Source organism: Schistocerca serialis, chromosome 7 (assembly GCF_023864345.2).
Source record: "Schistocerca serialis cubense isolate TAMUIC-IGC-003099 chromosome 7, iqSchSeri2.2, whole genome shotgun sequence".
Lineage (NCBI taxonomy): Eukaryota > Metazoa > Arthropoda > Insecta > Orthoptera > Acrididae > Schistocerca > Schistocerca serialis.
In genome coordinates this window covers 298747293-298761585 of record NC_064644.1, presented here as the reverse complement: position 1 = coordinate 298761585, position 14293 = coordinate 298747293, and the positions used below count along the sequence as shown (strand labels likewise).

The 14293-nt window shown below is 39.7% G+C and overlaps 1 protein-coding gene across 7 annotated transcripts in view; it reads right to left on the bottom strand.

The window, feature by feature from the left end:
- LOC126412521 (vascular endothelial growth factor receptor kdr-like) overlaps positions 1 to 14293 on the bottom strand; it is an 864770-nt gene that overhangs the window by 342497 nt on the left and 507980 nt on the right. Inside the window, exon 1 of one of the 7 annotated variants that reach the window (XM_050082156.1) lies at positions 2344 to 2473. The exons of the other annotated variants lie outside the window; for them this stretch is intronic. Coding sequence (XP_049938113.1) covers positions 2344 to 2395 — 52 coding nt within the window. The 5' untranslated portion in view covers positions 2396 to 2473. Of the gene's footprint in view, positions 1 to 2343; positions 2474 to 14293 lie in introns of those variants that run through there. 7 annotated transcript variants of the gene reach the window in all.

The following is a 14293-nucleotide window of genomic DNA, read 5'->3' as shown; positions in this document are numbered from 1 at the left end:
CGGAAGATATACCGAAGATTTGATTATTTTCGGCGCTGGCCAAACACCAATATAGTAGAGGGATAATCTACCTGGTCTGTTCCGAACAAAACGCAGTGGCGCACTGAATTTTATCAGGTTTTTGTTTCCTCTAAATATTAACCCCCGAGTCAATAAAAGTCGCTGATGATTGTATACAGTCTATGTTGTTATATTTGGACTTCCTCTGTGTCGAAGACAATCTTATCATCCTTATATTTCCGCTCCGGCTACTATCGCCACACTTTATGTAGTATCCCACGGAACCCATATTCCACCACGCCGGGTTACTTGGTTCATACGCGGAAGGAAAGCGAGGCTAGTGGTGTGTGTCATCGAAAGCTACCTACGTCGCTCCCTCATATTTTTCTTTTTTCCTCTTAATTTTACATACTTGGGCATAACGAGTTAGCACATGTCATCTACGTTAAAACTGAACAGTTTGTGGCATATTTATAACTCAGAGAACGTTCGTGCAACAAATATTTCCCGCACAGTTGATGTTGCTCGGAAGTGGCTTACTACTATAAACAATTCGTACAACAATGTACCCTATTGCCGAAACGCTTCTTGCTCATTCAGTTATAGTGTAATATAACGACTGCAACAGCAAATAATGCTAATTTTTCACCTCTCTATTACCAGTTTATAAGCAAAATTTCTGATGCATAACTACGGCGTTACCAACAGCACACCCCTTTTTTCTGCAAAAGGCGAACAGTTACGAAATACGTTTAGAAGATAAGTTTGCGTTATTCTTAGCTGATACATGTTTAAAGTTGTTAGGAATGTTATGTTTTGATTATCACAAGCAAGCGCTCCGTTTAAGAAAAGCGGCACAATCCGATCCATATCTGCTCAGCTTTCGTCTTTGGAGAACCCATTACAAAGTAAAAAATCTTATTTCCTACAACTGCAAGTTTGTAGATTCGTCAGTATAATACATTCATAAAACGTGATAACTGCTCTGGACGAGAAAAACTTACTGTGTGAAGGATTTCTCTAGGTAGGGGCTACGCGATTTCGTTTAAGAGATTACATCCAAAATTAAATTTGCTTTCAGGCTGTATTTCATCTGCAATGCCACTATTTTCAATTTCGGAACTACCTAGACAAAAGCCCATTCCACTGAGCTCTCGTATCTCCAACAATAACGGCATACTAGCGAAATAGGTGACAATCGCACTGTTCGGGAATGGTGGTTGAACAACAAGAAAACACCGGCGCTGAAATAAATATGCTCGTCAAAAAAATATCAGAGCTCTACAAGGAGCTAGATGAGAAACGAAGCTCTTGGCACAGCTGTTCCCGGCAGTTAGAACCGAGTCTAGATAAGGCGCAGGAAGCGGTATCACTTGACGCCGAAGACAAGCACACTATGAAACGCAGCAACAGAACATGAAGGAATAAGTACGCACTTATAAAATCAAATGAAAAACTGTAGCAAATTAGCCATGATGGATTTTTCGCGCTAGACTCTGTGCCTCTTTTCATAAACGTTACGAAGCGAATGTTGTTTCTCATGGTCTCTTGTGTTTACGATGAGGAAAATAGCAATCGTATATGTTGCCCATCTAATCTTACCTCCAGGACTGAATCACTGGAGAAAACATGGGAGTACATACTATCTTGTCCTGTCCCTAATAAGTCTTCACACGCCTATTATTTACTACTTTTAAGTATTCACTTCATGAAGGCATGAACAGCATGTGGTTTCACACCCTACAGTCTACACAGGCGCTATTTCTGAACACATCCACAAGTTGTGTTACATTAAATCTGTCGTCTTAGTCCGCTGACAAATGAATAGTTTGATCCCTCACAACAGGCAAGTCTTCATGACAGGAGATACAAATAGTCAAGCAAAAGAATGACGTATACGTTTAACTCAAACCCTTATAAAAATGAAGCATAAACGATCATAATGGAGACAAGTAGTTTAAGGAAAATCACTGTAGGAGCCAGAGGAGGAAAGCAGGGAATGTACGTATTGCAGAAGAGATACTTCGAAATCTGGTAAATGATTTCGTTCTTCTTAAAGTAGCTAAAATAGTTTGACAGAAAAAAATTCCCTCTACTATAAAAAGAACACCTCTGTTGCACCATTGACATTAACGAAAATCCTGGTGGAAAGGTGTGCCGATGCTTTAAAAACCAACAAGAGAATGAAATGCTGTAAAACACACATACAAAAAATAAAACTGCACTACGGCGATTGAAACTACGCCTTTCAGAATAAACTAGTTTGTTAATCCACCTTGCAGCACATTTGTCTTATTCTGCGTTCGCAAAAATGTTTATTACTCACAACAACATTGACAGTACCTGTGACTGTAGCTAGCAGCACCAATGTAAACAAACACTTTGACAGGGCCATAGCACGCACATATCACCGCGTCCACTCGTGTCAAATTTTCTCCGCGCAGTGTACGTCGCTTTCCGACTTTCGTATGTCCCCACCACTTTGTGCCAAAGAGCTCAAACGGGAAGCGATACCACCCGTGTTACTGAGTTCGTACGACTTCCACAGCCAATGCGATTATACGTTTCTGAATAATTAAGAAGTAACACAGTCTATTATGTTAGACTGTGGAAGTAGTGTATTTAAATAATCTCAGAACAGTTGGACAATTTGTAGATATGACGTAACAAGGAGCTTTCTCGCTGTCTTAAGTATAGTAACACGCCATGTATTCGTCTTCAGATTGGAGTAATACTTTTCTTTCACTTCCCTAAACGTCCAAAAATTGACATATATTGGAAATGTTATGGGGATGTTCATCGCTTAACAATGAATAAAATGTAATTTCTTTTAGTAGTTATTCAACAGCGTGCTGGTAGAAACTACCATCGTCAGACATCGATCGAGAATAACATCGAACACTGACTGCAGGCCCAAAGAATAAAGCGGAGGATTTGAAGTTACGTGTATTTTGATCGTAGAAATATTAGTATATACCTCCACGGTTGTGATGATATTTTTGCTGTTCTAAAAGCAAACAGACAGGCGAACTATTGATGCTGATGTTTAGTAAAAAATAGGTACAATTATCTTTGGACATAACTCGTCAGATTTTACGAGAATTACACAATGAAATAGCGCCGGTTGGTATTTTTTGCGACCTATGTAAGCCCCTTCACTGTCTGGTTTCGCTGATAAATTGAAGTTTTATGGGATTGATGGCATAGCCAACCAATGGATAATGTCGTACCTAACGAAAAGAATGCAGAGAACTGTACTTAGTAGTTCAACCAATATAGCCCAGTGACATAATTCTCATTTTGCAGTGAACACATAGTGTGTAGTGGGGCAATCACTCTGTTGTAGAAATAATTCAAAAGCCAAGATTGCTTAAACACTGTTTAGGTGGATAACCGGTTTCAACACACTAAAGATACCATCATCGGATCTGAATGTAGATTAACATTATCCAAACGGTTTGTAAATGTTAAATCTACATTCAGATCCGATGATGGCACCTTTAGTTTGTCGAAACCGGTTATCCAGAAAACAGTGTTTAAGCGATCTTGGCTTTTGAATCATTTCTACATAATTCTCACTGGGAGAAACACGTACGGGGTTTCCTAAGATTCGATCTTAGGTCCACTATTGTTCCTCTTATATGTAAACGATCTTCTGTCTGACATATAAGAAGCAGAATTCCCTTTTTTGTTTGACACTAGTATTTTAATCAATCCAAGCGTATAAACAGAAACAGAAGGAATGGCAAACAAAGTTCTTAAAAGTGTCATTGACTGGTTTTCTACCAGTGGTCTCACCCTCAATTTTAAAATGACATTAAGTTCAGCACTCTAGGGGTACTAGACCAGTGGCAAGTGTAACTCATGATGCGGAAATAATAAATAGGGTGAAAACTTCAAAATTCTTAGGTATCCACACTGATGAGAATTTAAACTGGAAAAAGCTAGTTTTGCAAGTCCTAAAACAACTTAGTTCAGCTGTATTTGTACTTAGAATCATTGCAAATTTTGGAAAAAGAGAAATGAGTGGAGATATTTTGCACAGTTTCAATCAATAATGTCATATGGAATAATGTTCTGTGACAAGAAAGAAAGTTTTCATTGTGCAAAAAGATGTTGCAGGAGTAATCATAGTGTAGACTCTGGGTAAGGAGTTGGTCATTCTGATTACTGCTTCATAGTATATTTATTCCCTCACAAACTTTGTTGTAAATAATCCTCTATGATTCAAAAGGAATAATGCTATACATAATTACAATACCAGAAAGAAACATGACTCATTACTCTACATAAAGGTTGTCTTTAGCACAAAAAGGATGCACAATGCAGCAACAAAAATTTTTGATCACTTATCCAGTGACATAAAATGTCTGGTAGGCAGCAAAGTAAAACTTGAGAACAAACTGAAATAGTTTCTCCTTGACAACTCCTTCTATTCAGTAAAAGAATTACCATTAGTTTAAAGTGTAAAAGGTGGTGCATAGTAATTTCTAACTTACACCTGTATAACTTTTTCTTTCTGTAAAATAAATAAATAAAAGTAAAAACAACAACATCTAACTGTTCAAATTGTAATCATTTGTGCAAGTTAATTTTCAATGTGAATGTAAAATGACCCGATCCACATCATGATGATGTGTTGTGCAAAATGATCCATGGAACATGTAACTAACTAACTGGTAAACTGATGTGTATGATACCAGTACTTCAAGTGGTTCACAGACACAACCATGTTTCTGTTTGCTATATATTACACTTGCGCATGCATGTTTACTGAATTGTGGATGTCATTACTGTCTGCCCATCCAAGGAATACGGAACACTTGACACTACAAATTATTATATTTTCAGCATTACTGTTTCGCATAATCCATAGGAAAGATCTACAAAAAGTTTAGTGAGTGTCTCTTGCAGCCAGTCATGTGAAGAGTGTAATGGATGACAAAGTTAATTTCAAATGCAAACTCAAATCACATCTGGTTAATAACTTCTTGTACTCCATAGAAGAAGTTACATACATCTATTTTTAAAATGTGTTTTTGTGGGTGGAGATATTGCACACAGAGTTGACTTCAAATCACCTTTTGTAAAAATGAATATAAGCAAATGCAAGAGTAATGCAGAAGACAATCCTATAAATGGTCAACATGTTGACATGCTTTTCACTGAGCTATTGTATTACATTTGTGAATAAAAAATGACAGGCCTCTCATACAACAAACTGAAATAATAACTGATTCAGTTTTCAAAATGAACAGCTTTGTTCAAGTAACAATAATTTTTGATGTATTGATAATCCAAAATGTTGGGTATATCAATATTTTACCTCTGATAAATTGTCAGTACTAATATCCCTCATTCGATTTATAAAAAATCAGTATGTTGATACTTTAGAAAATTTTGCCAGATATAATTGAGAGTTATCAGGAAAAGATAATAATGTGTTTCTCATTTAAAGCCATCACTTGCTAACATTTGTTGTTATTGTTTACTTTAGACTACTGAAGCGCTTGAGTGATATTAGCTGTGGGTATTTTGCATTATGCCTGAAGAGCATGATCTAGTAGTTTAAAATACAATCTTCTTGCCCACTATTCACATACATAAGAAAAAAATTACCAGAGCCGTTCATAAATAATGGACAGATGTAAATACAAAAATTGAAATAATGGTCTGCTCTTGTCATGCTTGTGTCCAGAATCAGGCAGCTATTTCATAGTATTTTCCCCATGACCAGAACCAGAGCACCCTTGGGAGAGGGTGAATGTTGATTAGGCCAGAACCTCTGAAGTTGCATTGTGGCTGTTGGTGGTGGATGCTCTCTCCAACTTCTCCTTTTGTAGCCAAGATCTCCTCAACAACTACCCTTGCAATGACTTGGGCCTTCAAAAACACATTTACAATAGAGGGATCAAACCACACAATTGTTTCAGGCAATGGATGTCAGTTTGTGACATCTGAGTTTAAAAAATCAGCCTTGGATGTTGTCCATACCACTTAACCACTGTTCCTTCCGACCCAGCATTAAACTCAGAAGTGGTATGGCTCATTAGTAGAACTGCTACACAGGTGCTGAATCTGCAATCCAGAGTGGCCACAGGCCATTGTCAACGCTGTATTACTATGCGGTCTTCCACATTTGGGTTCACGCGTTTGGTTGTACCTTGGGGTGGACCCCAGGCAGGGTTATAGGCTATAGGGGTGCCAATTATTTAAAGTGATGAGGCCAGAAAAAGTTGGTTTACCAATGTAACCATTTGTGGCTGTGACAACAGGTCACCACCACACGCTCTAACAGTGCCATATCCGATTATCTCACACATGCCCGAGACGAAAAATCGCCCTTGCTTCCACTTATACAGTGGCACAATCTCCACCTTCATACTAGTCCAGTTTCATAACAAGCCACAGGAGGCAAGCCTGCGGAGGCTGAGCCACATTCCAGACTGCACTATGACCTATATCTCTCAACGTGCCTGCTGAACTCATGGAGGTGGCCACAGGGCTGACTGCCCAGAAAATCTTGCTGTTCTTAAACAAGGTATTTGTCACCATCCCTGTATCTCTTGACGGCAGAGCCATTGGCTGGATTATCAGCATCTCCAGCACTTATTTGGCACAGGGAAAAATGCCTTACATGGCATTTCTGTCCCTAAGTACTGGTTGAAAAGAGGAGAAATATTGTATCCTCATCTGGCAGCCATGAAGATACAGAGATGCTTGACCTACTGCTGCCGGCTGGAGTGGCTGAGCGGTTCTAGGCGATACAGTCTGGATCCATGCGACAGCTATGGTCGCAGTTTCGAATCCTGCCTCAGGCATGGATGTGTGTGATGTCCTTAGGTTAGTTAGGTTTAAGTAGTTATATGTTCTAGGGGACTGATGACCTCAGATGTTAAGTCCCATAGCGCTCAGAGCCATTTTGACCTATTGCCACTGAAGAAATCAATATGGCCAGCACAAGGCCTATTCCTGGGAGTGAGAGCCTGATAGAGGCCACATGCAGCACTTGATTCTGCTGCAGACACAGTCTTTGCTGAAAAAACCCCTTGGCCTCAAGCAGCTTAGAAAGTCTGCTGCCATGTATCTCAGACAGATCACTGTGCTATACGAGGCTGTTCAGAATGTGCCCTGTGTTTACAACCATGCTGTGTGTTTGGATTTTGTATTGAATTTCTCATAGAATGTCTCATACTATGCCATTGAAGGACTTGGCTGAAACAAATGGCTTGTTTCTTCTCCTACAAAGTCACTTGCCCCATCTCTGTGTAGGTACGAAAACTGAATGTGGTCTTCATGTTGTCTTGTGTTTAGTGATTCTGTACTTGAACCTGAACACCATTAGTGGGACCCATATTCTGTTGATTATGGACTTGAATTTGAACACTGCTTTGCAGAACTTTCATTCAGCATGTATAGTGAACAATGTTTGTATCTTTTGAGATAAACATGTGTGTGTGTTTATTTTAATCATTCTTGTCATGCTTTTAATTTACATGTCTTTTATACGAGAGATGCCATTCTACATTTTAAAGACTCATTATTCTCTCCAAACTGTCATGGTTACCACACTTCAGGGACCTGAAAGCCAGGATCCAGAAGACACTGGACATCTTAAAGTGCCTTATCCGCAGATCCACTGGTTTTCATGTAATCACAGCTAGATTATGGAGTATGGATCAGTGAATCCATGTTATCTGAAGATCATTGATGCGATCCAGCATGAGGGGATTTGGCTGATGATAGGTGCTTATTGGACCAGCCCCATGCCCAGTCTCTTGCTGAGGCTGGGGAACTGCCACTTACCATCCAGTGGAAGTGCCTCATGGTGCATCAGACATGTAAGTTCCTCGCTGCTCCAAATCCACTAGCATACCACACTCTTGCTTGTCCGTCTCCAGAATGCATTTTTTCCAACTGTCCATGAGCAATAAAGCTGTTTGGGATCTAAGTGCAGCGTTTGCTAAAGTCACTTGGGGTGCAAAATAAGTACAGCCCCAATTCCTGCTGCCTACCACCCTGATTACTGCATACGCCCATAGTAATTTTAGATTTGAAGTGTAGGAGGGGCTGACACCCGGCATACATTGTTAATACATTATTTTATGACATTTTAACTGAGCACCACAACTCTGTAGCTGTATTTACGGATGTTATATAAGTAAGAGACAACAATCACCATATTACATAGTACTGGTTAGATGAGTGCATAATTAGAATCACAATTAACAATTATGAATTTTTGACAGTTTGAATACAGGAATTGTTACTGTAAAGTGGGGTTACTATTCTTACAGATGCAGAATTCTGTTAGCAATACACTTTTTGATAAAAAGTTAGAGAAATACATTTCATAAACAATTAGTACAGAAAAAAGTGAATTCACATTTTAATTACACAGTGAATCTTTTACATAAGTTTCACAGATTAATTCAGTCAAATGTTTCATAAAACTGTGTAAATATCTTAAAGTTAATTTAAAGTTGTTACAGTGCTTTCTAGAACTTTCCAAAATCAATTTTTTATACAAAGAATAATAATTTTAATATCTGATGGTATATATTTAGAATATTACAATTGCAAACTGGTAAAACATCAAAACTATGAACCTCAAAAAGTTCCTGTGAACTATATATCAGGATTTATATTAAATATAAGGATTGAATAGCGTACTAGTCTGTACCATCACAATACCATTAACTGTACTGCTAGGTGATCTGTGCAGACCTATTACAGTATGGGAAACGGGAATACAGATAACTGTATAAGCAACAAACTGTCCCCATAAATGCTTATACATACATATATTTCAGCACAAAGAAAGATAGATGTGTACCACTGTACAAGGTACAAAGGCTGACTGGAATATTAACATGGCAGCTTGTCAGAACAGTTATAGTTCAAAGACCATGCTTTACGTGGTTGATGTGACCTATCAATGCCACATAGCCCCCCCCCCCCCCGCAGTATGGGGTACGGCCTGTGAGGCCGGAGGGGAGGTCCTGTGGGTGTTGGCGTTGGAGTGAGTAGTGTGACGAGGTGGCAGGCACACGACTGGAAGCTCCATCTCAGTGAGGGCGTGGTGCCGGGCTGCATGCCCACATTGTAAACAGACAGCCAGCGGGGACGGATGATGCGTTGGCCGGCCTGGGAGTAGAGGTTTGGGGAGGGGTGAGGCATGCGTGCATGCCTGCCACTAATGCAGATTGAGTCATCCGAGGAGATGAATGCACAAACTCCTGATGGATTGCACTCTCGGGGGAGGGACAGGCCATGCACTATCTTGACATCTAGTTCCTCATTGAGTGTTGAGTCTGCAGTGTCTGTAAAGAGCACAAGCACACGGTCATCGAAAGCAACACACCGTCGTCATGGTTAGATGGTATATTGCAGCGCAAGTTGAAAGTCGGGGAGCAAGTCTCTCCAGAAGATGAAACATGATCAAAACCTGCACATGGAGTTGATGACGACATGCTTGAGAAACCCGCAAACTGTGGTGACAAATCATCAGAAGGAAAGACCCTACCATGGGATGAGCTAACACATTATCGGGCTCAGCAATGGAAAATTCGTCCGGATGGTCCGACTGGGATGGCAGAGGGGTGTTGGAGTCCATGAAAGCAGGCTTGAGCCTGTGTAGCGAAACGGTCTGCGTGCTATCTTTAACCATAATGTTGAACGTTGTCTCGCCCCTCCGGAGTACTTTAAAGGGGCCGAGATATGAGGGCTGCAGGGGTTCTGAATCATCCCTGAGCATAATGTGGGAGCATGTGTTGAGTGCGGTTGGCATGTAAGTGTCTGGCAGGGTATGACTGACAGGCGGGTGTAGCCGTGTGTGTCTAAAGTGGGTGCGCATTCTACTAATAAAGTCTGGGGAAGTGGGGAAATCTTCAGGTGCTTATGGCAGGATAAGTTCCCCAGGTAGAACCGGGTTCTCGCTGAAAACGAATTCAGAGATGGTTCCCTGTAAGTCAGGTTTATAGGTCGAACGGAGACCGAGTAACACCCAAAGAAGTGCCGGCCCTGAGTGCTGTTTTAAGGGTGCGATGCCATCGTTCCACTAAACCGTTGCTTTGTGGGTGGTAGGCTGTTGTATGAATTTTTTTAATACCGCAAAGCTTCCATAGAATCGTGAAAAGTGCAGACTCGAACTGTTGACCCTGGTCAATGGTGATGGTGGATGGGCAACCGAACCTAGTGATCCACGATGAGATGAATCCCTTGGCCATGGTTTCTGCTGTGAGTTTGGGTAAAGGAACAGCTTCCACCCAATGAGACATGCAGTTGATTGTGGAGAGAATATATCTGTGGCCCTCTGATGATGGCAGAGGCCCAATAAGGTTGATAGGTACATGATGAAAACATCCTTGCCGAATGACAGACTTGCCAAAGGGGGGGGGGGGGGGGGGGGGGTCAGGAACGCCAGGGTGGGCAAGGTTATGCAAGGCGTCAAAGGCTTGTCGGCCCAACATGGGAGGGAGCAACAGCCACAGAGTGCCTGTAGAAGAGTCACACTACACTTCGTCCGAAATGCTGGGGAACTTGGCTTTGGTAAACACAAGCAATGTCTGGGGATCCATGAGGAGAGCTTGAGATTCCTTGTCAGAGGCCTGGAGAGCGGCGAGGTCGGATAAATCGATGATGCATGAGACAGTATTGATCCACGAAAAGAAATCAGTGGGGATGTTTTCTGTGGCTTTGATGTAGCGTACATCCGTAGTAAATTGAGAGACCAGGTCGAAGTGGCAGAAACGCCGAGGGGGTGGGTTCTCGGGAAGGTTGCAGAAGGCATCCGCCAATGGTTTGTGGTCAGTAAGGATGAAGAGAGAATGACCCTCGATGTCAGGGTGAAAGTGTTTGACGGCTTCATAGACTGCCAGAAGTTCTATATGAAGGGGTGAAACCGTGTCGCCTTTGCGTTGCTGTAATACTGCCCCGACCGCGATTTCACTGGCATCCGTAGTGATGAACAACTTTGCAGACGGATCAGGGTGAGTGAGTACGACGGTGTGAGCCAACACTGTCTTTAGAGCCCTGAAGGCCTCTAGCATAGGTTCAACTGTTCCCATAAATGTTTATACATACATGTATTTCAGCACAAAGAAAGATTCATGTGTACACTTTACAAGGTACAAAGGCTGACTGGAACATTAACATGGCAGCTTGTCAGAGCAGTTAGAGTTCAAAGACCTTGCTTTATGTGGTCGATGTGACCTATCAATGCCACAACAATCAGGAGCACTTTATTTGCAACTAGCTTTATTGTTGATATTTTAGGTGTAATTTCAACACTAAGTTCTGTGATGAAATTGAGTTTTGTGAACTGAAGATTGTCTTTAAAATTACAGTGCAGTTTTCCAACTTCCCTGTTCTGTTTGGTTGAAATTATTGCCAGAGCATAACTGTTTACTTTAACATTTTTTTAAGGTTTGAGACTGAACATGTCCTGTGAGAATGACAACATGTGCATTCTCCTCAGCTTGTGTGAGCTGTAATAATATGCACTTGTTGCTGAGATAATGAATATTTTGATGTAGTGTTTAGAGAACTGTTTATTTTCTCTTAGACTGCTTTTAGGCCTAACCATTTTTGTTACAAAATACTTGTCATTACCATCATACCTTATTCATTTTCCCTATTATTTAGAATTGTGCCCATTCCAGCATAGATATGAATAAGAATTTTGCATTCTAGCTAATTTAAATGTAAACTACCATTACCCAAGCCACTCATTGCTTAAGAATTTATTCAGATTTATGGACATGGTTCCTACACTATTACCAGAAAATCATGTACTGAGAGCAATGAATCGCTGGATTCATTGATCCAATATTATAGTTTTATCAAGAACCAGTGATTACTATGCTAGAATATGCAGAGAGGTCATAGAAATTCCAAACCATAAAAACAACTTTAATAAATGAGAAGAGTGACTAAAATTAGACAAGTTACGGAGTTTAGTACTACATAAAGCAAACAGTGCCAACTATTCCTCACTACAGGCACCATAACAGATGCTGGTGCCAATCTGTACTCTTAGAGTATGTGTGACATAGGGACGCTCAACGACATGCCATAATCTTAGAACACAGTCAGATGACATCACAACCCAACGGGATCAGTAATCAGGATATAGAAAACTTAATTCCCATTTTTTTTTTTACGCTTGACACTGCATCCATACAGAATGAAGTATAACAAAGAACTGACTAAAGTAAAGTTAAGATGGAGGCTCGACAGAGCACTTAGAGTTCACAGATATTAAGTTTCGTGGTCGATACGAACTATCAACGTTACACATGGATACTTATAAACAGTTTGGCCTGCTGGGCTTGATTGAGTTTTAAACTTCAATGTGGATTTTTTAACCTCTTATGATGTCTCCAGTTTTATGAGAAGAAATATTAGGCGAAGGATCATGCTTCAGACCAGCATTTCTGAAACTGTATTCCACAGAAACCTGGGGTTGCTTGGAGATCACTGAATGGTTTCATGAAATTTATTTGCTTTTCTTCATTACGTCCAAGAAAATAACTTTGAAGAACAATAAAAATTTATGCTTCTGCAAAATTAAAAATATAGAATAACAGCTATCCCTCTCTTCTGCTTAAAACTTCGAACAGACAGTGAGTACGTTTGTACTTATCAGAGACCAAACAGCAAACTCAGCAATGAGGAAATGACTGCACAAGGTGTGATTGTAGCAGTCCACTCAAAATGCAAATTTCTCCTGTCTCACAGTGCATACATATCCACAGTGGTCGATATCACTTTGTTATCTATCATCAGAAAACTTTATATAAAAGGGAATGCTTGTTTGTATTAATGATTTTGTACTAATAATTGTGTGAGTTTTGTGTTTTACTGTTAACAATTATCAACATAAGTCATTATTTAAATCTTATTCTGCCTTAAAAGATAGCTACCACTGAAATAATTTTCGACATTTTGTTGCAGGATGGATTGAAGGCTTAAAAAGGCATTCTAAGTCAATCTGCTGTAGAACTTCCCTCTTTTGCTTTGTGCTTATTAACAAGCAGGTGGTAGACTTCGGTTTGTTGGTAAAGTGCAATCAGTCTTCGGTTTGTTGGTAAAGTGCAATCAGTCTACAAAGGAGATTGTTTACAAAGCACTCGTGCAACTGGTTCTAGAATATTGCTCAAGTGTGTGCGACCCATACCAAATAAGACTAAGAAGGGGTATTGAAAGTATACAGAGAAGGTTAGCATGTTTGGTCCCTGGTTTGTTTGATCCATGGGAGAATGTCACAGAAATACTGAAGAAACTGAACTGACATACTCTTGAAGATTGGCATAAACTATCATGAGAAAGTTTATTAACAAAGTTTCAAGAACCAGCTTTAAATGATGGTTCTAGGAATATACCAGAATCCCCCTTTGTAGGCATTGTGAGGATAAGATTAGAATAATTATTGCATGCACAGAGGCATTCAAACAATCTTTCTTCCTGCACACCATATGTGAATAGAACAGGAAGAAACCCTAATAACCGGTACAATCAGATGTACCCTCTGCCATGCACCTCATGGTGGTTTGCAGAGTACAGATGCACATATAGATATAGCTGTTTTTCCACAGTTAGTTACTGTAGTAATGAAACTGATACCAAAGTCATTGTCTGAAAAGATATCAAGGCAATTAGTGCTTCTGCAAGAAATCAAACCAGAGTAGTTGCTAACAAGCATGGGAAATATGGTGCAAGTTATATATTTTTGGGATTCCTGAACAATAATTTTAATCCTCAGGTTGTCATATGGAGAAAAGTTTTTCTAAATAGCTTTATGGTCCCAATTAAAACATGTTGTAATTTTGAATGTTGAATCCTTCATTCAAATGCATGAGAAATTCTTAAAATTAAAAATGGATATGGTTCAAACCTTAAAAACAGTGACTTAAAAAGTAAACAAGGCATCTTTCCAAGTCAGCAATCAGATAACTCAGTCTGGTGAAGCCTATTCAATTATAAAAAATCTTATTTAACCTTCCACTATGAAGATGGTAAAATCTATGTTAGGTGAAAAGAAATAGCTAAGATCTCACTTTCAAATGACAGGGAAACTCAGTGCAAAAGAGATTTTAGAACCCATTGTAATATCTCTTTATTTTTCATCTTCAGCATGTTATGAATCCGATCAGTAATTTTAAAACAACTAAAGCTGTTGCATATCTGTGAGAAAAGATTAATAATAATAGTAATAATTAAAAATCTATTCAGTGTCTTCTGTACATTATTAATCCATATTAAGAATTTTATCTCCAGACTCCTATCCCTC